The sequence below is a fragment of the Leptonotus elevatus genome, chromosome 1 (assembly GCF_054856555.1).
Source record: "Leptonotus elevatus isolate MCC_2025b chromosome 1, RoL_Lele_1.0, whole genome shotgun sequence".
Lineage (NCBI taxonomy): Eukaryota > Metazoa > Chordata > Actinopteri > Syngnathiformes > Syngnathidae > Leptonotus > Leptonotus elevatus.
This window is the reverse complement of record NC_141239.1, coordinates 36,290,376-36,317,697: the sequence shown is the minus strand read 5'-3', so window position 1 is coordinate 36,317,697 and position 27,322 is coordinate 36,290,376. Positions and strand designations below refer to the sequence as shown.

The following is a 27,322-nucleotide window of genomic DNA, read 5'->3' as shown; positions in this document are numbered from 1 at the left end:
TTGCTTAATCATGGAAAAGCAACCATAAATTGTCCTGCCACAACTCTCACCTATTCTAGTTTGGGTTTGTGAAAGCTGTCCAGTACTTCGTATACCCACTTCATTGAGTACACATTAATGCACAATTCAACGAAGCCCAACACAATACACAGTAGCGCTTAAACATTAGTTGAGTTAGTAGTTTGTCGCATCGTGCCTCTAAATAATTAAATAACTAGAAATAAAATTCAGCATAATGCAGCTAGGGTGGCATGTTGTTGGCAGCTAAATAATGTCGATTATGTTGAAAATGAATGCGTTCTAAATAGTTATAGGTATACTTTGTCTCGTGCCAGGTCATTCCAAAACAAACAATTCCAAGAACAATCAAGTGCTCCTGATGTCACATTTAATTTCACAAAGCGCAAGTTTACTTTTTGCTTCATAAATATTCGATTTTCATTCATTTGCTCCAGATTCATTTGATGATTTTTGCAGCCCATTACGGCGCTCCTCGCCCTGGGCCGTGCTCCTCTTCCCTCTTTCTGCCCTTCTGTTTCTCTCTGAGCGCTGAGGCCATAGATCTCTGTAACAGGCACTATCTGCAGCCCTAAGCCCTAATGAGGCATCATAAGGAGAACAGTTTGCAGCAGCAGCGCGCTGTCTTTTATTTGCCAAACCATATCTCTTCCTCTCGCTGTTCCCGACTGCCCTCTCCGTACATCTCAATTGCTCCATCAGTCTGCCCCGCTAGCCATATCTCTCCCTCTCTGTCTCTTTCCTATCCTCTTTCCTTCTCCCCTTCACCTCCTCCTTTTCTCGCTCCCGCTTCCTTGTCCCATTGTGCTTTATCTCTCTTCTCATTCAGCCATCGAGTTCCCTCTCCCGGCCGCGCTGGCTTGAATCATATCTGGCCGTCTACATATGCTAAAGCCTGTGTAATTACAGCAGCTCTTAAATAAAGACACGCTCCTAAAGCTGTCAACTGGAATCACAGCTAAACAAGGCAGGAGGGGCCTCCCAGCAGCTACAAAGCTGTCATACATAGCTACGGATTTATCACCGTCAAGGATGAGGGGAGAGGGAAGGATGCGTTCGCAGACTGGCTCAGATAAATCGACCTTTAATTTTCACAGAAAATGTGTGAGGAGAAAGAAATGCAGGGAAAATGACATGACATGACATGACATGATGTGGGTGTGGGCTAAGCTATGCCAGTAAAATTTTAAGTCCTGGCCGCACCAGATGTGGCTTTTTTTTTTTTTTACATGTTTAATTTAAAAGGCTTGTTTACAGATTAAATAGGGGGAGGCTACATTCACCGGCCACACAGTCAGGTACGACACACTCCAAAGTGATTCATCGCATGAGTTGTCTTTAAACACACGCACACAAAATCTACCTTGAAGAGTTTGGAATAATGGATCATTTATTTCCATTGAAATAGTAGATGTTGTATGTATGGCTGAGCTCCAAATGATTCAACATCCAATGTTCTTTATATTCATTTGCAATTAAGTGCAAAAAAGAAAAGTTTCTAATGAGCAACATTTCAATGATTTCGGCTGGGTTCGGCTCCAGTTCACGTGTGACTATATACGTGAAAAGTGATGGATGAATCTCTCTCAGTGAATAAGAGAGACTAGCTAGCACTATCAACTGCACAGGAAACGTATTTGTGCTGTATTATTTTATATTGTTGGAAATTGAGTTGTGATTTTAATGACACTCGTTTTAGGCTGTCTCTTACATCCGCCCAAGGGACTGCCAATAAAAATGAGCTCAATTTAGCTAACTTTGGGCGCATTTATGTAAAATGTTGATTAATGTGCATTGTCCCTTTCAAATAAATAAATTCAAATTCAAATGAAAGAACAAGGGAGATCGATTGATTTTGGGTTGATTTTGAAATGGCATAAATGTAGCATATTTATTATAATTGTTGTACTTTTCAGTGGTGCAGAAATAATGATTAGTGCATATTTGTGTTACTTTACATTCTAGATTATGATTGAACTTCAGTTAATTTTAAGGTTGCTTGCTTTGACTTTGGAGAAGCTAATGTGAGCTCGTTTCGGGTTCATTCAATAATCCGTTTCTTAATTATGAAAGATTGGTATTACTCTTAATTAACACAATATTATTTCTCATTCCTTAATTACTCACATGAAACCCTATATTAATAATAATTGAAGCATTTTTATTTTATTTTTACATTTTGCTGAAGTATTTTTACATGCAAGTTCACGAGTGTGTTTTAAATCAACTGCAGTTAACATACAGGATGAAAAACCTGAAAATGCTCGTTAAAAGATGGTAAAACAAATTGTGATGAAGAAGCTTCACAAGATGTATATCATTTTGCTAGCACTGCAACTTCTTCTGCCTCCACAGTTCTGTCTGCTGGCCTTCTCATCATTATCTTACGTTTTACTCTGGATTCCTCTCGAATACACAGCTCAAAACAATTAAGGGACCACTTTGTTCCTTTAATTTTTTCGAGCAGTGTATTTTGTTAAATCCTCATCTCCCGTCTCTCGCTTCCTTATACAGTTGCTTAATCCTCCAGTCGCTCTCCCCATCCTCCTCCAGTCTTCTACCATTTCCCTCTCTCTCTCTTTTGGTCTCGACTTCTGTAATTCATCAGCGCAAGCAGCAGTACGGATTGATCAGCCTCTAAAGGCAATGTGCTATATGCTGCTGATGTAGCAGCAACCTCCGCTGAATAGTGAGCAGTGTGTGTGTGTGTGTGTGTGAGCGGCACCGGGCGAAAGTGAAGGGGACATTTTCTTAAATGTATTAATCGTCGTGGTAACATGGAATGAGAGTGGCCGAGACAGGCCCTTTTTTTTTTTTTTTTTTTTGAGAAAGTGGCCACATGTGACATATGTGAGTGCACGCCTGCACACACAGAGGCAAGTTGTTTGTGCTTGTGTGTCAAAAATCTCACAAAAAGTGATAACGGCAATGCAATCCTGACCAAACACACACAGACACACACTACCTATGGGGAAATTCAAAGTCATTCACCAGTAATCACTGAGCTCCTTCCATTAGTATTCATCCGCATTCCCGATGATTCATAGCTATCCACTGCAAACTTTATCTCTCTTAAAATGGTGTTTGTGTACATTTGCACACATTAGCCAGCATTCAATTGCCTGCCAAATGTGGAATCTTCTGATGCATCATCACTGCTTTACTTCCTACCAAAAGAAAGATTATCATCAGGGAAAAAAAGTATATTTCTATCTGTTTCTGTTTTGCAGCAATTCACATTAGAATATAGTTTCATCATTATTCACAAATCTATTTAGAACTGTGGGTAAATGAGCATTTTTCAACATGGCCCTGGTTGATCTATTTTACTCTGCTGCCACCTGCTGGCCGTTTTTGTAATAACTAGCATTTCTTCAACCGTTATCTGCAGTTGAGAGGCTGCGTCAAAGCCTTCTGCATGCTCCAGCATTAAAAAAAAAAAAAAAACATACACAAACGTATAAATACGTCTTTGGGACTCTTAAACCATTAAAAATAGAACTTATTTATAAGTTTTGGGGAGCAAATTAGTTAATCACATTTTCATTAGCTGTGAAAGTCTATACTAAGATTCATGTCCAATTTCCTGATAAATATATTTAAAATATAGTGATATATAAATATATATAAATATAGTTTTTGACAAGCACAGTATAAACTAAATATTAGGAATGGGTAAGTACCATAAGGTAGACAGTTTGTGGCCATTTTATGATCAAGAACTAAAAAAAATTATATTAGAAGAATAGAAAATTGCCATTAATTGCATGTAATTTAAACTAAAAATGCTATGATGGGACATATAGGTCGTTAAAGTTATCTGTCATTTTTCAGGGAGGGAGTTTATGTGCCAAAAGTACTCGTGGCATCAGTACTTGGTCTGACTTGAAGAGTCGCACGAGTGTTGGTCTGGAAAAAAAAAGTGCCATCGAGCATCCCTATCAAAGGTGGTTGGTGACGATTTTGCTACATTCCCTCATTGTTGTGATCGCATCGCTAAAGGTTTTCTTGCTGCTGGAAAAAAATTGAATCTGTTGTTTATAGAGAGAAATACTTTGGTGTTCAAGAGTAAGACGTGTGTGGTCGAGATGCTCACGGGGCCGCAGAGGAGATGACGGAGAGGAGGTGGAGGGTGAAGGACATGAGAGCACGCATAGAGCAAAGCAGGGGAAGAAATCCGGGTGGGAAAAAGGGGATGAAGGCGACGGAGGAGAGGAAAGAGAGGGGCTAGAGAGCGGAGGAGAGGTGACAAGGCTTCGGGGACAGCCAGGGACATGCATAATTCATCAACACTTGTGATGGACAGATTAAGGGGGGAAATGAAGAGGGACAGAGCGAGAGGGAGAAAGGGAGAAAGGGAGAAGAGGAAGCGGCAAACGAAAGTGGTGGAAGGAGAGGAATGAAATGACGAACGGGGAGAGGGAAAGAAGAGAAGAAGAAAGCGAGTGAAGGGTGGAGGGGCCACACACTGGAGCTCTTTGATCCTAACAAACCTCTCTCACCCTGACACCACCGTGCCATCTGGGGCCCACACTGCGTATGTGTGTGCGTGTCTGCATGAGACAGAGACACAGAGAGGAGACAAAGGAATGGCATGGAGATGCTGTGTGTACTTTTAAAGTGCATACAATTTAGCTCGAAAGAAGATTACATTCAAATGTACCAGGCTTTTAGTATCTTCTGTTTATCAGAGTCCTTTTTTCAAGATTGACTTGGTATTTTATTGCATCTCCATAATCAGCCCTGCTTCCCTCAGATCAGGCCGTTCTTTCTTCATTCGTCAATATTTTTACACAAATAAATAAGTAAAACAAAACAATGTCTCCGTGTTTGATCTCTGACTGGTATTTATTTCTGTTCTTGTGAGAATTGTGCCCCTCGCTGTGCGGTGCGCACAAGCCATTTTAAAAGAGGTGTGTGTGGACCTTTTACATCGACTGGAGTTTTGTCGTTTCACTTCTTTGTCAAAACAATTGATTTATGGACTGTGAGGATTGTGTTAGCAGAAAAGATTTACATAAGGTATCTATATCTACTACTGTTTTGATTGTGCGAATCATTTTGGCCATGGGTGCCCTTTTTTGGGCGCTGCCCCCACCCAATAATGTCTACGCACGTGCCTGATCTCAAGTAATTGCATCCAACGGCATTCAAATGCAGAAGCACAATGTAAATACTAAATGTGCACGATTTTAGTTTCACATTCAAAAGGTCAAAGTCTTGAACAGTTGAGCCTAATGTATAGTCAACGAAAAATATAAACCCAATAAAACAAAAGTGCACTTTATCATGGAGTCGAATCAGCATCTTGATATGGCACACCTGTGAGGTGGGATGGATTGTCTCGGCAAAGGGGAAGTGCTCACTAACACAGATTTAGACTGGTTTGTGAACAATATTTGAGAGAAATGGTGATATTGTGTATGTGGAAGAAATTTGCCATCTTTGAGTTGAAAAAAAGAGTTACATTTATATTTTTGTTGAGTATATTTGCATGCCTTTGTTGCCAAAAAGTGATCTTAACAAACTGGAACAAAATATTTGCTGATACAATATAAAGGATAATTTCTCCATTAATGCTACACACGTATAGAAATCTGAACTCAAATTTAATTCGGGGACCCCATGAAGTCTATCAATCATTTCAACCCCGCCCTCTTTTTTTGACTTTCACATCTTCTTTTTCTCCTCTCCCATTTTCTCTTCCTCTTCCTGACTCCAATTGCACCTGCCGTCCATTATCACAGCCAACACTTTTCAGCTTATAGCGCGCACGCATGTCAGCAGGAGCAGGGTCAGCGTGCAGCCCGTCCACATTAATACGACGGCCCCGCCTCGCTGTAGACAACAACCTCACCTTGTCGGAGTCCACCCCGCGCACGCTCACAAACCGGTTGGCCAGCCATCAGCTATTACCGGAGACCTTGCACCGGGGCTGCCGCGGCGGGTCGAAGGGCACGACCTGAACAACATTTCTGACATTGAGGCAAAGTCAGGTTTATTTTTGTTCGGTGCAATTTGTTGCTCTTTATTCAAAATGTATCATAAAAACTGCAGTGGATATTGTATGCTTACGTTAAGTTATTACTAAGGGTGATGTTAAATGTCTCTTGTGTGATGTGCTTGTGTTGAAATCTATGGGCCATTTTATTAGCGTTTACTTCAATGTTTAATGCAGTAAAACTCTTTTAAGTCTGTCTTTTGGCTTTGAATGGCTTTCAAAATACATAGTTTGGGGAAAACGACGACAAGATTTGCTAAGGTATTGCACTGTAAAGTGCTTCCCTAACCTTTATAGAATTCATTATGCATTTTTTGTATGCAAACTAAAAGGAGTGTGATGTCAAGTCCATTCTGTGTTGCTGTTCACATCCCAATTGATCAAATTAAGAATCAGCGTTCCCCGTTGGAAATGATTAAATAATAGTTGCAAATAATCTGCATGGCAAAATCGTTATTACCTGTGCTGGCAATATTTCAAGTAACATTTTAACTCGAGGTGTTCATCTCTCCACAAAAGACGATTCGGTCGATACGAGGGTGATTTGTTTCGATGTGATACTTCTCAGTTGCAATGACTTTTTTGGGGGGTCATTTTACATCCATTTGAATGAACTTGTCAGTACTGTAAATGTGCCATTTCCTTCTAAGATACAGTTGATATGAGGGGTGTGAATTGCCTAGTACCTGGCGATTCGATCCGTATCGCGATTCAAAAGTCACGATTCGATTCGATACGATTAATCCTGATACGAATCTATAAGTTGATTACTGCCCCCAAAAATGGACTCAAATTTAGAAAATACTAATCAGTTAACTTGCTCATGTACACTGTAAGATTTGTATGAAAATGTTTTTATTTTTCTGAAACTTATGGCTTATAACTGTGAGCCACTGTATTTAACAAACAATCTGTTGCAATCAGTTTCATGTTTGAACAACATTAAAATAAAATATTAAGGCTTATTGTTTCATTAATATAACATGCTTAACGTGTGATCCCTAACCCTAAGTAAGATGTTTTGTTGAATATTTCCATAAAAAAATGTATGTTTAAATATCAATTCGGCCGCATATCAAAACGATTCAAGAATTGTGCGCTGTAATATTGTAATATATTGCCGAATTGATTTTTTTGAACACCCCTAGTTGATATATATATATATATATTGTATATCCGTTTTCAGTTGATATCTCCAATGAAAGACTATTCGATATATAACTGGATATACTGGAACAATTTGATTCGGTTTGATTCGATTCACTCACTAAAAACAATTTTCCGGTTCAAACCCGTTTTAGTTACACCCCTAATTTTAACATTCTCCACAACAAGCAGGGCTCCTAACTACCTGTGTAGCTTTGATCGGTGTTGTCCCAGAGGTCACAGGTCTCTTCACAGAGTAGAAGGCAAACGCGATGTGAACGTGAGTCTTGGTGTTAATAAGGTGGTACGCTTAAAACGGAATCGTCATCCATAACAATGACACGAATTAGCGACGGAAAGAAAATGGTGAACTCTGTCACCTTGTGTTGAATGTTTTATAAACTCCAATTCCAAATTGTAATTGGTTCAATACCTGAAAAAGTGTTTAATTGATTATACAATCAACCATATTTTATCTCATTTAACAATGCTTCAGGACAACGGATGTGGAGGAGACATCAGGCTGTGTTAAGCACTTGTGCGCTTACACACACATGCACACAAACACACACCCTCCTCTGTTGGGTGTAGAGGAGAATCAATATGTCTTTGAATGAGGGTCAGAAGGGTTGTCTGCCCAGGGAGAGCTGACAGATTTGCTCTCTTTTGCTCTGCTAAGCCCCTGCCTTCTTTTAACACCCCCTGACACACACTCATACACACAAATATAGAGATGCAGAAACACACTCATACAGAACGTGGAGGGGGGCGGTGGGGTGCATGCACACTCCATAGACACATGCACAAAGATGTGACACTTGTCCCAGAGGGCAGAATTCCTCACATTTTGCCAGGGGGGTGTGACATTAGTCGCTCTACATCGAAATGAACCCCGCTGCGCACCCCAGCAAACATGTTAGCGTGTTTACCGTGTTAGTGAAGGCAACAGAGGCCCACCTTGGACGACAGAACACGATCAATCAGCTGGAACACACACTATGACACTCAAACGTAAAAGAATAAAAAAGGATATGCCAAGGTTACATTTCAAAGATTTCTCTTCCATTTTTCTTTGCTCAACTCTTCACTCGTGCAACATGGACATGCTCATCGTAACCTCTGACATGTCCGCACACAAGTGTTTGGTTTCAAGGTGTATGTGTATACCATATGTGCATACATTAACATAATAAAACAGTAATTAGTAATCAGTCAAGTAGCTTATGACATGGATCAATCAGCTTTTAAAAGCAGTCAATTAATAATTACAACCGTCAATGGTCACCCATAAATTCATTATTGCACTTCACTTGACAGCTCGTTCTTTCTTAACTAAAAGTTTAGCATTGCAGACATCTCATGTATAGAAAAGGCTCTCTGATCATATCAAATTCATAGTCATTTGGACAAGGATGGCAGTGGTCCCATGATTAATTTTCCACCCCCCCAAAATTAAAATTTTATACATATAGATTTTTTTTTAACAAACCCACGAAAACTTACAGTACATGTTGGGGGAAGAAAATCCAGTAAAAAACACAAAATATTTCAAAAGATATTGAAAAAAAGGGGAAAGAAATCGGTGAATTTGTGGGTGGCAACCTGTGAATATGCATCAAATGTAGTTTTTTTTTTAAAGAGAGAGACAGAGCCCAGTATTGTTCATTCTGTAATCTTACCGTTTCAACATGTCATCATTATTGCTCTTTTTTTTTAATCCCCCAAAAATATTCAGATTAATCACATTTTAGAATTGTGATTAATCACGATTAATCGCTTAATTAAAAAGGCCAAATTTAACGAGCACCTGTTGTGTTAATTCTTTCGACATGAGGACATTTCCCAAAAAATGTATCCACTGCACACGCTCAACCTCCTGTATTTTTAATCAGTTAATTACTTGCATAATCTAAAATGGGGGAAAAAAATGATAATTTGACCTGAACAAATATTCTGAATGTCATATCCATTTATTAAATGCTTTACTTTAATGCACATAATTATGTTTATTGCTCAAACACAACCCACTATAGACTTATGTCTTAAAATTGCAGGAAACGAATGGCAATTTTCGATTCTTTTAATTTCTAGTCCCTGATTGTAAAACGGCTACAAGAAGACTCACCGTCGCGATACTTTGAAATAATGCCTGGTATCGACACGATACCAATACCTGATATCGGTACTTGCTCTTTCCTGATAATAAAATGGAAAAATTATGAATTTAAAAACTGAAAGTTAAAGTCTGTAGGCCCTCCATCAACTGACCCATGCATGGTAAAGCAAAAAAAACAAATTTCATAAATCAAGCATCCAATAGACAATTGTCCAGTACAGTGTCTAATTTGAACCTGAAAGAAAATTCTATGTATCCTTGTTGTCCCTCTTTAGCAGATGCAAACACAAAACCAGTGACCACTTTCTACTTTTTGCGCTAATACTGTAGAAACAACAGCAGAAAGATGACTGTACCAAACTCCCAGAAGCCTTTGCAATCAGATTGTTTCTCGCGACCTTGACTCTGCAATCCCTTTCACTCAATGAAGATGAAGTCCAGCTGACAGCTACAGGATCTGAATATGAGCTAAGTTGCACATCATAAAGGTGCTTCGGTGCCTTTTTGTGCATCCAGTATTGTGTGTGCGTCCGCGCGCATGTGTGGCACGGATGCACAATTACCAAGCAGGCGCGAATCGATAGGTGCCTGCTGACAGATGGATTAGCACGGTAAACAGATGATACACACACCGCTAAATTATTCATCTGCTGAACGGTGGGCTGGGATTCCTCACACAGCCAGTGACGGGGGAGAAGAGGAGCATGATGAAGGGGGATGGAAGGAGAGAGCAAGTTAGAAGAGTAAAGAGGATGAGGGGATTGCTTTTACTCCTTTGAGATTCTCACAAACAGTATGTTGACTTTGGAAAAGCTCCGACTCGAACCTGTGACTGTTTAAGGACGCCGTGTTTGCTGCTGTTCTGCTCGGCCAAACTTCCCTCTGATGTGGCTTTTCGGTGATGCCGCAACACAGGGTCAAAGGGGGAAGACATGCCGTACAGCATACAGAGCACGCAGTCGCATCGGCAAACAGTGAAACGCTCATCCTGGAATTTATCCCTGTCTTTTCCTCAAGTGCGGGCAAATCAAATCGTGATCATTGGCTGTTCACGCCTTTAACAACACAAATGCAATTTCACACACGTACAAGTGCACACCAGAGAATTGGCTGGATAAACCTGACGATGCCAGCGGGACGATTTTTCATGTTACGGTTGTAGCTGATTTTACAAAAAGGGATGTTTTCATATATGACACATCGTGATTGGGATTTACTTGAAAAAAGTGTTTGAAAAATGCCATTGAGCTCCTTTAAATGATTGAAATGTGAGCAGAAGAACAGTAGAAGAAATCTAACAACTTACTTCTCAGCCCAAATATTCTTAATTTGGTGCATCAAATTGTACATCTTCACAAATATTGTATTATATGCCTGAATATTGTAATCACATTGCAAACGACATTCAATGAGAAAAATATTTTGGGAAAAAATCCCTGTTGCAATTTGAAGCAAAATAGCAGTCCTGGATTTGCATATTCCCTAAACCCTGTTAACAAACATAAGGTCATAAACAGACTTTTACTAGTCTTTTACTATTTGGACTCATTTTTGCAGTGGGCACTACTACTTTACATTCATGTGCAAAACATATGAGCAAGCGCATGCATATAAAACATCCAGTATTGATTTAGTTCACCTTTCAAAGGGACTTTGGAGGTTTATGCTGAATATGCTAATTGTTATTTGCATTTTCTGGTCAAATAATATATAATGATTTTATAAACATTGTATTTACATTATATACATGATCAGGATTTTGGAGACGATTACTGGTCAGCGAGTTAAAAAAAAAGAAGAAAGATAACCGATCACCGAGCCGATCAGAATATAGCTATGTAGGCAACTTCCTCATTTACTGTGCAGTCAGCTATTTGTGGGTGATTGGGACCAGAAATAGCCACATTTGCATACAAGTGATGCCATTTGAAAGGCATTGGGAAAAAATAACAATTACGTACACCCTAAAAATTACTTCCCCAAAACACTGGTAGACATTTCATACATGGAAATTTAGACAACAAAACTACCCTTTCATAAACAAACATTCAAATAAAAAAAGTTAAGTAGTGGATTAACTGTTGATCACAAATGCCGATTCACAATTTTCCATTCCAGTCATAATGCGCCACAGCAAAATGTCATCAGAGGGGAACGTTTGAATGTGATGTCCTGTCTTCCTTCTATGTGGAGAGTGCACATGCGTGGAAGCGACGTACGCCACGGAACCCCGAACTAGTTCATCTTAGCAGCGGGAAGAATTGGCTGCTTTAACGTCCGTTATTCAGCCTTTCGCGCGAAAAATGAAAGGGACTTCTTAGCAACAGATGAAAAGAAGTTTGCAAACGTAAACGCGTGCGGACCTTTGAGACGAACTAGCTTCGCATTTTCTAGGGCGAAGCTAAAACAAGCAGGATCGGGGACGGATTTAAAATGGGACCAAAGACTAAACAACATCCTTGGTTGTCCCGTTGGCCAAGTTATTTGAAAATCTTTCAAAAGCCAGTGTAGATTTGGACTCATTTGTTTGAATGAGATAGATGAATATGGCGAAGTTAACGTATGATGAAGATAAAGCCCTATTTAATATTTTGGTAAATTTTATATGTTGGACTGAGAAGTGTTTTCCAGGAAAAGTACAACAAGTTAACGATTCAAGTTTATTCTGGATTCGGTCAATGATGTGAACGAGAATAGTAAGTGCTGATTATGGCGCCGAGCCCGGGTACTAATATATATATTAATGTCCTGATTTAAAATTTGGTGTCCAATAGCTACAGGTGCAAGTGGTTTAGCACCACTCGTAATAATATAAATGAGGTGAGCAAGCATCTGTGTGTGAGCTTACGGGCCGCCACCGCTTTGTGAACTGACGGTGCGGTGAGGACGACTAACAATCTCAAACCCGCAGCCCTCTTGTCACTCGCACACACAAACTGTTCGTTCGCATCATGGCTACCATCAGCAAGAACCAATCAGATTTGATGAATAATTCAATATTAAAGAGGGTGTGACCAGGACCGGGAGGGGTAAGGCCCCTCTGCCAAGCCAGTGGGCCTTTTTGGAAACAGTGTGTGTGCGTGTGTGTGTGTGTGTGTGTGTGCATGAAAGTGAGAGAAGAAGGGAGGGTACATGGGGGGGGGGGGGGGGGCTGTCACACAAGACTGCATCCACAAACTGGCTGCAGATTAGATTACTGAGGAGGAGAAGAGGGGAGGGGTGTAGAGAGGAAGTGAGAAGGATATAAGGACAGAGATGGAGGGAGGAGTGATGGACAAGAATAAAAAGATGCAGCAGAGGTGTGAAGAAGAAAGCAGACAAAATGATAAGAAAAATTATTCTAAGTCTTCTGAATGAGATCTGTGAAGAATAATAACTTTTTCAGTACTTATGAATTGCATTTATTATTAAAGGGACAATAGTGTGTGTGTTTGTGTAATGTCTGTGTTTGAATAATGTTTGTTCACTTTTGCCAAAATGTTGGGAGAAAGGTTTTTTTTTTTTAATGGACAATGCGTTGATGAAACCATGTCAGTCAAACATATTAGGGCCCATGAAATGTATACACAAGCGGTGTTGGCACACACATTCAAACGTAGTTATCTGTGTTCAAATGGAGGAGCTGGGCCAACAAAAGGCTCAACAGGAAGGGACTAATCCTTGAGCCAAACCATTATTGCAACAGTGACCACAGATCTCCCATCAACTAACACACACTCTCTCACTAGCTAAGCTATGCTACGCTATGCTACGCTATGCTACGCTATGCTACGCTATGCTACGCTATGCTACGCTATGCTACGCTTGCTTGCATGCGCCACACAGTTGAAAAACAGATGGGTTGTTCAAAAGCAATATTCAAAACATATAAATATTGTTCTCTTGAACCTGCGGCTAGTAGACCAGTGACGACCGCCACCCGAATAGGCCAGTGTGGGTGGGCAGTGTGGGCGAGTGTGTGGCGCGCAGTTGGGGACTGACAGGGAGGCAACAAGAGAGGGACAAGGCTTTTAACATCTGGCTCAGCACTGTCAGGAAGACACTCACACACAAAAAATACACGCACACTCACACACTCTGGTAGCAGGCGAGTCCCAGTCCTAATTATTAGAACACTCTTACTTAACTTAACCCTGCCACTGGACCGTGACAGGCAGAGATAGAGGGGGGAGGACCGCCAAGGTGGAGGGAGACAGATTTTTGTCAAGACAAGAGGAAGGATGAGTGTTTCTGTCTCCTTGACAGATTTTTTTACAGCCTCTCGTGTATCACAGGAAGGTAAAAAATAGAGGACACATAGAGAACAAAATAAAGGTATGCGTGAGTATGTTGAGCTGTCTTTGCATAGCAATAAACATGAAAATACAAAAATAATTCTCAACATGATGTTCCATAGTCCCTCTCTCTCTCTCTGTCTCTTACTTTTCCAAACCCGATTTTCCAAGTGATAGTTAAAAGAGGAAAGATGAGTGAGCGAGCTTTGGCAGGGTCAGGTTCAGTGTGCATCTGTTTACCTTGTTTGTGGTGAGCGGAAGATACAAACAAACAGTCCACAGCTGTCACACATTGGAAAAGGGAAATGCGGGTCGGATTGGGAATGAAGCTTTTTTTTCCCTCCGTGTACTTATGTATAAAATTCTCCCCCAATTTTCTGATATTATTCATGGGCTTTTACAGCAATCAGTATTTGGTTCCATCCATCCATTTTCTTAACTGCTTATTCCTCACAAGGGTTGTGGGGGTGCTGGAGCCTATCCCAGCTGGCTTTGGACAGTAGGCGGGGTACACCCCGAACTGGTTGCCAGCCAATCGCAGGGCACACAGAGACGAACAACAATCCACGCTCACAATCACACCTATGGACAATTTAGAGTGTTCAATCAACCTGCTGTGCATGTTTTTGGAATGTGGGAGGAAACCCGGAGAAAACCCACATGCAAACTCCACCCAGGAATTCCAAAGCCGGACTCAATCTCACGTTCTCTGGACTGGGAGGCGGACATGCTAATCAGCCATCGTGCCGGCAGTATTTGGTTCCGTTTTTTGAAGGAAAAAAATGACATAGGTTATTATTTTATAAAAGGGTGACAAAATGCTGGCTTCCAAAGCATTTGCACACTGCTATGTATACAAAAATGCGCAATCCGTGCTGCAAACAAACCAAGGCTGTCAACAGTCCAATAATTCCGATCACATACAATTCCTTGCAAATCCTCCTTTTGATTCAATCCGCTTTGTATTAAAGCATTATAATATAAATAGTGAAAGTAATACAATTTGCAATAACATGACATGTCTTTTGCTCAAAGGCATGATGGTGCTTTTATGTGCAGGTTTAGCAGTTGATATGTTAGCAGGTTTACTTAACGGTTGTCGTGTCTGACTATGCATTGAGGGGGATTTGGGAAGGCTTTGCATAGTGCAGTCGGATGTTGCTCGAAGCATTTTGCACAGAAATGACAGACGCGAATGCAGGGAACGTGGAGATGTACTACTATTCAAGTTGTCGTATTAAAATATTTGGTTAAGAAAAGAGGATTCCTCACACGCCTCGGATTATGAGTGATGAGAGATTATTGGACTGTAATCACATAGAGGAATGAATGTAGAAGTGTAAATTAAGTAATTGTTCCCAAAAGGCTTCAGTAATACATATTTAAGATATTGTATTTTTAGGCCCATTGTGACTGTTTCTGCCAAAGAGTTAATGATCTTTTTTTTCCCAAAAGTTACAAAGGATACCACATTTACAGATAAGAACTTTTGGACATGGACATGGCTGTAAAAACTTTTACTGTTTCAAACCTCATGGGATTGCGCTAAAGTGTTGTTGGGTCTTTTCACATCTCTACTCAATGAGCAGAACCAGTGAAGGGGAACCCATAATGCTTAGCTGTGAGCAGAGTCGCCACACATCCAATTGCATTAGAGGCCTATGCTAAAGGTGGAGGCTACTTCTGCAAAGACTTAACCTGATTAGATTGGGATTCAGCCGTTCCATAAGACAGCACAGAAACCTTTTTTTTTATTTATCATACGTTCTCCAAGTGCTTACAAAGCCTTTGTCAATGTTGAACCGTATCGCTTTCCAGAAATGTACCATGAGCAGACATTATACTAATAAGTGTCGTCCGGCGGTTTTATGTACCATTTCACCTGGCAAGTCATTAAGGTGAGACTTTCTCAAATTTGAACACTCTACACTTCAGCCCTCCGGTTTCCATCTCTACTTCCCTTGCATGGTTTGTTTTGATCGGATCAGTCTCAGCTCGTCGCTTTTGTCTCTCATGTATTAGTTTATGGATTCATCCCGCAGAAACACACATCATCTTAAAACCTTACCGAGACGGCTAGAAAGAGGACAAAGATGAAAATAAAACAGATAACTATGGAAAGGTGAATATAAAACAGTAATATAAGACAATGCGATATAGAATTTTTCATTATTCACGGCTAATTTGCCTCTGAGATCCGATACAGCTTTTTGATATCGCAGCGCTTTGCCAAATGTTCGTGACTGGAGCACTTCCTTCTCTTTTCTTCACATTCACACACATGCACACAAACGGTCTCACATACATACTCTTGCACACACAGATACCCCGGTAAGGTTTCGGGAATGTGGGCAAATCATTTGGCCGCTAGGGTGGAGCTATGATGAATACTGATGGCAAGAAGCATGGCCGACATACTCACACACACACGCACAGTATGCAGAGTGCAGGGGCGCCAAATGGCATGGTCCCCCTCCCCTGGTAAATGCTAATGTGACTAGTGGAGCTTGTGGCCTTGTGAACCAAGGATTGGTTGAGCCAAGAGAGATGATGACAAGAAAACATAGATGGGATTGTTTATTGGGGTGTGTGATGCAAGTGTGTGAAATTCTTTTGCAAGTTGCTCTTTTTAATTAAAGGACCTGAATTGGATTTGCCTACATGAGTTTTTGGTATATTTTCTTAGAGATTACAAACACATTGCCCCTCAACTCTTTTGTTCTTTATCAGCGTGTATATTATGAGGGGATGCAGACGAAACATAAAAGTGTACTCACAGCGCTCAATGCGGTCTTCGGGGCTGGAGGAAGTCTCTCGGTCCGAAAGAAGGCCGGACACAGCAAAGATCTTCTTTCCGCTGTCCTCTACGGCTTTCAAGGCGCTGCTGGGTGAGCTCCCAGGCGGGATATGGGCGCCACCAAAGTCATATTCTTTGCCCTCGGCGTCAGAATAGCGGAGGTGGGGGGAAGCTTCTGCATCCAGGCAGCCTTTGAGACGCTTAGCCGGGGTGAAAGCAGACTGATAGCCGCCTGGTGCTCCATCTCGATCTTCTGGAGGCGAAGCGAAGGGTCTGAAGGCCCCAACGCCGCTGTGATTCAGCATGCTGATTGGTGAGCAGTCCAGGTTAGGTGGAGCAAACTGATGATGGAGGTGGAGGAGGGATGGAGGGAAGTCCCTGTTGGGGAAACCTGGTGGGATGGCACCTTGGCGGTGGTACATTGATGCAAAGGTGTAGGAACCATTGTTAAATGGCAAGTGAATATCTTTCTCAACAGAAACTGGGACACCAAATGGGCGTTGCTGCTGGCAAGGAATGGAAGCATCACGGGAAGCTTCCGCAGTGGAGGCCAGGACCATGAGGGCTGGGGAGGCCAGGGGATTTGGCAAGTAGGAGGAACTCTCCATCTTGAACGCTGCTCTGTGGAGGTCCATGACTGGACGGATGAAAGTGGTTGAGAAGATTTTAGGAGGAGGAGGAGGAAGTGATTCCTCCTCAGAGAAACGGAACACAGCCTCCTTGAAAAGGGGTCTTGAATGAGTCGTGAGTCTAGCGGGGGACTTGCCTAACTGGCCTACTGTTTTAGTTCATTTCTTTTCAGTAGCGCTAAAATCGACTTCAGTTGAGTGACTGCGTTTAGGGAAGATTTTCCTCTAGAAGGGATGCTCTTCTCTTTGACTTGTTCTGTCCAGTTAAATCTAGAGTAGAAGCCCTTTAATTGGAGAGTCTGTTGTAAGGGTTGCGAAAGCCGAATGGTTGCTGAAGGTTGTCACAGTAGGTTCCTCATCTTCCTGTGGTCAAACTGTGAAGAGACAAAACCCAAACGTTAGATTATAGCCATCTACTGCTTGTTCCATCAGTGTTGCGTATCAGAGAGAATAAAAATCACAGAAACTTGCCGTTGTCCGATCCCATAAAGCCGCCAATCACTAATTGGTACTTTGTCCCTGATTCCCTCACTCTTTAGAAAAAGTTCATAAGTCACATCTCTCCATTCGGATTCTTTGTTGCCCTCCAGAGTTAACCAAGTGCCTCCTCCTTGTCCTCTATTCTGCAAATCAATCCACCCCCCTCCATCCCCCCCACCCTTCTCTGAATCCTCATCTCCTCTCATCCTCCTAGCACTATTTCTCGTCCTCTGCCATCTCCGATCACAGTCTAAGCCGCTTATTCTTCCCATCTCCCAGATCTTACTGGACCAGAACCACTTGTCTCAAGATAAGGGCACACATATATTTTTTGCCGCCCACCCACATATCGGATAAGAATCTATGAGGTTCAAACCATCAAGTAAAGTACATACTAGTAACTTCCATGCTATTCTACACTCTGCACCATCTTTTAATTTGACAATTTTTTGCTATCTGACCTCGCCCTTTGCATTTCCCAAGTAATTTTCATCTCCTCAGATTGCTCCTTCTCACCCTCCTTTCCCTAACTCTCTTCTCCCTTGGGTGATTCAGATGGGTGATATCATATCAGACCCCACCATCTGCCATCCACGAGCCAGAGGAAATCTGACTGAGTGAATAAATTAGCTGTACTTGACCTCACGACCCCAGCATCCGTGGCAACAGGCTAGAATTCTTCCTCCCGGGGATTAAATCAAAATGTGCGATTGGTCGAGCTGGCGTACGCAGAGAGGCGGCCAATGAAACGATAAAATAACATTTAAGAGATGTTTATCCCCAAAGGTCAAATTGAAGGCGGATGGCTTGCTAAGCATCCCAAATGCCACTCAACTGCTACAGATCAAGACTTTAGAACTCGGATATGGATTCAGAAGCGATATGGTTATCAATCAGCTCTCCATAAAACCCATTACAATCGATTACCAAACTCGGATTTGGCACACTCGCCTACCTTCAACGTGAAGACACGCGTCGAAGCCTGGGGTAAGCTGAGAGGAGAGTGAGATGTTTTACATTACTGCAGACGCACAGCACGCTGGTGCAGTGGGCAGAATGGCTGAGCCTTACACACCTCTGTCGTCTCAGATTATATATCTGCCCCACTCATTCAATTCATTTTCGATCTTCCACACACTAGAATTGGCACTTAAGTCAAAGAACTATCATGTCATCTCTCAATCACTTTCCTACCTCTGCTCATCAAGAAGTCTCCCCATGCAACCTTTAACGTAACAAGTGCTGATTAGAGGACAACAAAACATAACTATTTCATCTTTAGCGTCATTTTACTACAGGACAAGGAAAGTGTCAACATTGAAAATGACCAAGCAGAGGAAAATACAGTAAACTAAACAAAAATATGCGAGCCTTTTTGTTTTAATAGGGTAAAGAAAATGTGTACATTGTATTGTATTTACACTTAAGTGTCACCAAACTCTTCCCCATTGCAACATATATTTTCAATATTTTCAGATTACAGACCCAAAATACCAGCACGATTGCAGGCAATGCACACACATAATGTCAGTCAGTGCCTCTCACAATCCCATTTGCCACTGAGGGGATATCAGCCACTCATTGTCTGACGCCGGCTATATGCATTTTATAATAGAAAATGTCACAGGGGAACATTTACCACGCTGGCATAATTTGATTACCGTGTACAAGAAAGATACAGCTGTCGCTGCGATATCACACTCAAGGGGTGGGGGGGGGGGGGCTGTGGGGGGGGGGGGTGGTAGGCAATTTGTGTCAAACGTGTGCTTAAAGTGACTGTTTTACCAATGTAGAAATTGTTGTGTCAACATTGATGCACTTTAACCTCATCAAGAGGGAATTACACTCATCACGTGAGAGGTATTGCAGATTATATTTGTGATACAGCCAAGATTATAAACATTGATATTGTTCCTTAGAATAATTGTAGATTGTTACTTGCGTGTTGAGTTGAGCAGAAATTGGAATGCTTAACTGACATAATTATGGATAGATGGTATGCTTCTGTATGAGGGTTGTTTTTGTTTGAACTTTAGTTTTGGATGAAAGTGTAGCATTAGAAGAAATGCGAGATTAAGTTAACTGTTAGCTATCTGCAATGCAAATGCAAAACTTGTTCCATATGAAATCATGTCTTCCCTTCTCTCTTTAATGATCATACCTCATCACTCGCTCGACAGTATCAAGTCCGTCCAGAATCTGCCTTTTTTGTAGAATGATTTTTGGTCAGTCAAGAGGATTACTTCTTCAAAAGACCAAATCTTTGGAACCCCTCTGCCAAAGAACAACCTCGATTGCAAGTTTGATGGTTAAGAGCAGGTGCATGTGCAACACAGGCCTGGAGTCTTTAAGTGGCCATCCTCCAATTGAGCAGCCCGTCAGCCACCATTCGGTTCAGTGAGGCCTCTCGTCTTTATCTTTCTGTCCCTCTCACCTGTGTTCACCAGTTTTATTTTCGTTTCTAGTGATAGTAGTTTGTTTCCTTTCTCTGTTCTATGTCTTTCAAACCCAATTTTCTCTATTGTGTTTTTTTTCTACCTCTAAACGTCGCAAATATTTCTGAAACCCTGATTCAGATTTTTGCTTATCCTACTGTACTTATCCAGTCAGTTTTTCACTTGCCCTTCGATTGCCCTCTGCCGTTGTGTCATCCATTTGTTTCAAGCCCTTTCCAGTGTCCTGAACACCGAATCTTCATTTATTGTTTTTTCTTAGCCTGCATGGTTCTTTTTTTTTTTAATTGTATCGGGAGGCATCATTTGTCAACTTTACAACAAAATGCTGTTGTAAGTGACAAGTGATCTTTTGTTATCCTGTGTTTGCATTCAAATCAACACCAACCGCTGATCATCACCCAAACAAATACTTTTCCAAAAACGTCAGCTACGTTTTTTGCCCTAAAAAGTCGTGTCGACTAGATGTCAACAATATCTTCCTTTAGGCTGAGAAAAGTGACTCGCGTTGTTTTGACAAACTTCTTTTTGACATGCATTTTCAAGATACTTTAGAAGTTATAGATGCAGCAGAATTTTCCATCTACCTCCGAACAAAATGAATTCATTTCCCAAATGCTCTGACAACAACTTGGCCTGATCTTCACCTTCCCTGCGAACCTTGGCATCTCCTCTTTCAGGTCGATTAGAGCATTCTACATTTTAACCACCACACAAATCCAACACATAAACATTTTACGGTCCACTATCAACCTCTTTTATTATTAAAAGAGCATGCTATACAGAAGCATGTACTTTAACAACATGTGACGTTGATAAATGATCACTTTTCAGGTGTGTTGCTTGAAACGTGAAAGCGTCATATTTGGCATACAATATTTGAGAATATTGTCGAGCACAGTTAGAATGAGTTTGACCCCCAGTGTGCAAGTTTCTCAAGAGTTATCACCATCTGTTGTTTTGGTAACTCTCAATAGCAACACTGTCTTTTATCACTGCACTGGTTAGTGGCAATGAAATGTTTGTGACGGCATATGCAAACAAACATGCGGACACTTGCATTGTGAGGTGGTTAAGTTTTACTGCGCAATTTCCAAGCAGCGGCAAGCAGATGTAGGAGCGAGCATATTATGAAGCCATTCCATTTTGGGATGGATTTGGCTTTTCGTGCATGTCTCAGTTGTTTATGTAAATTGTAAGAAGATATTGTGCCGATGCTCAAATCAACAGTGCATACTACTGAAATTGACTCATTCTTGTCTGACAATTATTGTTGTCTTACTCATTTTTGTATTTCGATCAATTGAGTAATGTGCTCTTGTGGCATTCATTTTACGTTCCATTTTATCTGGACTCTTTTGCTCACTCTTATATGGAATCCAAGTTAGAACCTTCAGTCAACAACTGCCACCGTTATCTGGAAGCATATGCACAAATATTACAGTAGGATTTGATAAGGGGGGCATGCATACTGTATAATGTGTAAGCTGGATAATGACATTCCACCCTCTAAATCAATACAGATTTGAGAAAACCAAGCGGGTTAACGTGCCACACCTAAAAAAAATACAACAACGCCTCAGCTTGCTGATAGCAGAAATAATATGACTAAGCAGGTGAAAAAAATCTTTTTTTCGGTGTCCCGCCGATGTGACACAGCATAACCCCGCAATAAGAAAATAGGATTTAAAGGCTATTTGGAGACATGGTGTCATGGCCTGGGCCTGGGGCAAGGATTTCTATTCATACCCAGTTCACAGGACACGAATCACAAAGCGTTGGGTGACAAATGAATCATTTCTCCTGGTCACTGTACGGCAAAATCAGTATGGCCTCCAAGCGACAAGTCGCCCGCTGCAAACGACCCCGACAAGCTGACGGATGACACGGGCGTCTCTGCTGACTGACAGGTGAGCTCGCCATCTGCCCTTTACGAGCGCCGCTGAGTGACTGCGTGCGTGGCACTGTGTCACCCTGCGAGGACTCTTTATTGCCACATTACGACGGCGGGTCACTAATCTCACGGGCCGGCTTGGCAGACAGGAGGCTCACTGTCCACTTTCAACAACAAGCCGATTAAGTCTAATAAAGCAAAACTGTTGGGAAATGCAAACACTTGCACATTTATTTCAGTTAATAAGGATGAATTAGCAATGAGATTTTTTTTTTACGTGGAGGTCAAAGTTCAGAGGGAGACATATAGGGAGGATGCTCTGTAATGAGAATCAAATCTTTACATTTTACGTATCACAAGGCAGCCAAGTGCAATGTGGATATGATATCTGTTAAATGAGCACATGTAGGGAGGTGTTTGAGTGCGTGCGGTAGGATCGGGCTCTTTGTATCATCTCCTGTCTGGATGCCCAGCTGGCGTCCGGGAGAAAAATGATAAGTCATCTACACATATTCCGACTGCTTACGATCGATTATTGCATGTGCTGTGTGTGTATGTGTGTGTGAGTAATTGACAAATGAACGGAGAAACCTGAGAGAGAGATTATGTGGTGGTGGGGGGGGGGGGACGACAAAGTGAGAGAAAGAGACACCCAACGATAGAGAAAGTATCCGACATCCGACACAAGTCCTTCCCCCTCATTAGGCTGGTTGTCTGACTTTCTCTTGTTGCCGGTGATATTCACCCTAGAACAGCCCCAGCAACTGCATTAGCATTCCCTGCCGGCTCCAATACAATCAAACCATTAAACATAGTGTGCATCACCTCCATGGAGTGATTTCCTTCCAATAGAAAACGACTCAACCTGAGCTACTCCCCTTTCCTGTCATCAATAAAGATAATAATTTGATTTACAATAAACTTGTAACAGTTTTCACTGTCTTTTGGGGACAATTGCAAATAATAAACTAGTTAGAAAAGACAGCCAATATTGGCAAAGTGAAAAAAGACAAAAACAATTTTTTGATTTTCATGTCGGATGAACATATCAAGATTGCGTCAAAAAAAAAGAAGAAAAAAAGAGCAATTTGCAGATGCACACAGGCTGCAATTGCTCTGGGAAAAATGGAAAATATTGCGCTCCTTGCAATCACCATTAAATGAAAGCATCAGGCTTAAGGTAGAGATTGAAACACAAAGTTTTCGAATGTAGAAGCAGGAAGCATTTCCGTGTTGCGTGTGTTCCAACACTTGTTATTTACACGTGTTCGCCTTGACTTCAATTACTCCCAGTTTGTCAGATTAGATGGCGTGTGCTGCGTTTATTAACACAATAATAAAACGTACACCTGGGGGAAGGAGCAATGAGGAGGGGGTGGTTCTCGAAGAAGTTGCGTATAATAAAGAATGCGGAATTAGTGCATATTGATAAGATTTAATAGACTGGGGGCTGGGTGGTGGTGGTGGGGGGGTCATCAAACAAGTCGCGTCTGAGCGATCTCCACTTAATTTACTGTCCGTGTCATGATAGGTTAATGCGCGCAATGATGCGTCCACATATTCCCAAATATGATCTTATTGAAACGTGATTATGGAATGTTGTATTTCGTAGTCCATGGAGTAGGCTATATCAACTAACAATATTTAGTCATGCTAAATAATGGAAAACATATATATATATATATATATGTTATTATTAGGCGATTAGCCTATTATTATTATTATTATTATTATTATTATTATTATGATAAAACGGATTATTTAAGTTGTCCGTGGTACACACATTTTGGGGGATGCGGATCTCTAAAAGTCATCTCCCCGCGAACTTCCCTCCGCCTTCGGCCCCCCATCAATGGAGGTTCCATGTCCTGGGATTCCAATTGAAATAAACTTCTCACTCAGCAGCCATCGACCCGGGATAGAGGTGTGAAATGGACATTAATTTTAGTTCACTTCTCGCGGCACAGAGCGTGGAAACCCGGAGATCAATGACAAGCAATAAAAAGTGACTGCAAGTGGGCTTGGAAAATAAATCATCATTTGCTGCTTTTCGAGGTTTTTTTTTTCCTTCTTTTAATTCCCGCGCGAATGAAAAAAATAAGAGAGACGGGCCGACACTATTATGGGTGCAAATCAATACAATTATCAAATTGCACCCAGAAGTAGGCAAATATATTAGATATATTATTTTATGCAAATATTAATAATTAAAAACCGTTTGTTAAACATTAATATAGCGTACATTTTATTATATATATGTATATTGGGTATGTCCCAATGCTTCACTCAAGACTCTAATCGCGTGTACAAAAAAGGGGACTTACAACAATTGTTTTGAAAATGAGCAGAAGACTCCTTAAAAACAAGGAGACCGCGCAAACTAGAAGCCAGGTTAATTTAAAAGAAAGACATTGGTCTATAAATCACTGAGGTTGAAAACGGAAATGGGGAAATAATAACCCGATGCACTGACACACACAAAAAAAGACTTCTTTATTTTTTTAATTACTTAAATCATCATCGTCTATATTTACATTAGCCTAGTGCAGTATGCAGTTAAGTAATAGTTTACAGTAATTATAATTATGCAATAATAAGTGTGGTTATAGCGCATAATGTAATTGTAACCACACAAACGGGTTTTTAAAAATGCATTGATTGATCGGAAATTATTGTGTATTATGATCATAAGAAATTAATGAAAATGCGCATAAGCACAGTTGCTAAAATTGTTCACATTTATTTATTCTTATAGATTCACGCATATAAGTTTAATGAAAAAAAACACAACTTTTCCTCAAGCCGGTAACCGGTGCAGTAAAGGCAAAATGTAGCGCGCTAGCGAACCATATCCATAATAATTATTACCCACATTTAAAAGATAAGTGTCGTCAAGTCTAGTACATTTAGTTGGAAATTAAACAAGCTCACATGGTCGTTAGAAGTCAGGGTTGGTTGATCCGACAATCAATAAATCAATTGCAAGTCATCCATCACCGAAATCAAAGCAATGAGCACTTGATGCGCAGCGGGTTTATCTTTTTATTTTTTTTAAACTCACACATTAAAATGTAATGCTGTTGATTGTGTGTTGCGTTTAAGCGTCGCTTTGAGCACATCTTCCGCTTCCTCTCTTTGGGCTATATTCCAGTGAAGAATTTACCAGTCAAAATTTTTTTTTATATTTTTGTATATTATTTTTTTAACAACTGTGGTGGTGCGTATGCTCCGTTCCGAGTAAGTTAACGCTTGCTTGTTTCAACAAACATGCTGCGGTTGAAGAACAAACAGAGCAGACAAGTGAAAAGGCTCCGTGCAGGGCAAAGTCGAAATACAAAATGGGAATATTCACACACAAAAAAAGAAAATAAAGAAAGAAAAAGAAGAAAGAAAAAATAAAGTCTATCAGCTGCCCTTTTTTTCCTTTTTTGCTTTTACTTTTTGAAAGAAAGGGAATCCTTGAAAGTTTTATAATGCAGACGGTTTGATTTCAATCGACAAAAAAGTCATAAATCCTGTAAATCAAGGAAATTAATCATCCATGAGAGACGCTTTTAAAATCCTCCCAAAATGTTCATCCGGTGTAAGTGGCCGCGCAGGAACGGGAGGTGGAATTTGGGGATGCCGGTTTTGGCTCGCGGTGCCCGGCCACGAATCCATGGAAGCCCCGGGAGGCTTCCTCCGGCTGGGGGTTGCTTGTTTAGAAGGGGGGTGTAAATTGTAGTGGCTCCCAGTTAACAGGTGTTTCCCTTTCCGAGGCCTTTGTGAATGTGCGTGTGTGGTGGACACGTGCACGCGCATGATTGCAAGACGCCATTTCTTTCTAATTAATTTGTTTCATTTGTGTTAGACATATAGCTGAAACAAACATTTTTTTTGTTTTTTTATTATTTTGTGTTAAACTTTCTATAAAAGTTTTATTTAACTGAATTTGCGTTAAAGTGATTTTAAAATGTTCTATGAGAACAGTAGTCCCATCGTCGCTGGATTTTTGTGCTGTAAAATCCAGTAATGTTCTTGATTAAAAACAGAGCACGCTGCATGTTGAAGCCATATGTCACCATTAAAAACAGTTCAATGCGCAGAAGCATTTGTAATTTTGGTGTGTGTGTGTGGGGGGGGGGGGGGGGGGGTGCGACTGCATATATAGTGAGCCAGAAGCCATAGGGCAAAAAGTAAGCATAAAGAATTAGTATTTTTAAAAGGCCTTATGGAGAATTTAATGATTTGATATTTTGTCTTAAAATAGGACCAAGTGTCATCACACACAAAAAAAACACTTGCCACATTCTGCTTTAACGCATTGTGAAGGAGTTAAATATAGCCATTATTGTTTATCAAGGTATTTAAGTGCATATTTGCAGCATATGTAAATGTAAGTATTTATTAGTAAGGTGATGACAATACACGCCCGCGGGCGCACACACACACACACCCATGCACACACACAGACGCGCACGCCATAATCCTCATCAAGTGTTTTGAAGAGGACACGATCTTGTTTGGGAACCTGACAAGTGCATCCACGCACGCACGCGTGCGCACACAACACAAACAAACGCGCTCACGCACACACACCAAGCGATATAAACGGACATGAACGCACGCGCAGAAAAGTCCGGGTCCAAAGGGACACTCGGCGCGACTTTCTCCCCTTTCCCGAATGCGCAGTCCGCCCAAAAAACGACCGACATTTCCTCTCAAAACAAGAAGAAACTCCACAAAAAGTGCGTGTTTGTTGGCATGCACTAACTTTCCAAGCTTCAAACACGGAAAGTAGGTGAAGAAAGTGTTACTCACCTCTTTGTGAGAAAATCCACTTCTTTGGAACCCTCCTCGGTTTCCGACTTCTTTCTTCTTCTTTTTTATCCTCACAACAAACCAAAAACTTTTCACCAAATAAGAGGAGCAGTGGCTCGTGCGCCGCAGCACCGGAGATAACCACAAGTAAAAGTAGTTAACACCTCCCTGTTAGCTTGGCCAAGGAAGGACAATGTGTGTGCGTAATAGAGAAAGAGGTGGAGAGAGAGGCTGACTTTCCACGCTGAGTGTAAAGTGGCTATCAGTAGCGCGACGTGCGCGTGCAGCCCCTCAGCTGAAACGCGGAGCGGAAAGGCGAGTGGGAGCCGCTGAGGGAGCGCGAGACACGGTGGCAGGCAGTGGGGAAGGAGGTGTGGGGGGGTGCTGCTGCTGCTGCTGCTGGTGGTGGTGCTGGTGGTGGTGGGCTCTCAACAACCAAGCGCGTGAGTGGGGGGTGTACGGAGAAGGAGGAAGGAGGGGTGTCCAGGGTGCAAGAGGAGGCGCAGTGCTGCCGCGCAGTGCTCGGGTCGCTCTATGACGCAAGGACAAGAGCACGCGCACGCACGGGTTCAAAACAACCTGCCCACTCTTTCCTCTCTGCTTGGTCATTTGAGGCCAAGCTGTCTGGAGGCTCTTGTACAACACCTGCACGTCAAGGTAACATCTTAGGTCGTCAAAAGGGGTCTGCTCCCCTCCCCAACTATACTCACAATT

General features: G+C 41.4%; 1 protein-coding gene across 6 annotated transcripts in view; it reads right to left on the bottom strand.

The window, feature by feature from the left end:
- The window catches only part of rnf220a (ring finger protein 220a), a 160,946-nt gene extending 134,000 nt beyond the window's left edge, over positions 1 to 26,946 (bottom strand). For 2 of the 6 annotated variants that reach the window (XM_086095833.1, XM_086095841.1), the window contains exons 1-2: positions 26,609 to 26,932; positions 16,333 to 17,355 (exon numbers count right to left, since the gene is read on the bottom strand). In XM_086095833.1, coding sequence (XP_085951959.1) covers positions 16,333 to 16,987 — 655 coding nt within the window. In that variant the 5' untranslated portion in view covers positions 16,988 to 17,355; positions 26,609 to 26,932. Of the gene's footprint in view, positions 1 to 16,332; positions 17,356 to 26,608 lie in introns of all 6 variants that reach the window. The other 4 variants (XM_086095824.1, XM_086095815.1, XM_086095806.1 and 1 more) reach the window with 4 other exon arrangements.
- Positions 26,947 to 27,322: the final 376 nt, after the last annotated feature.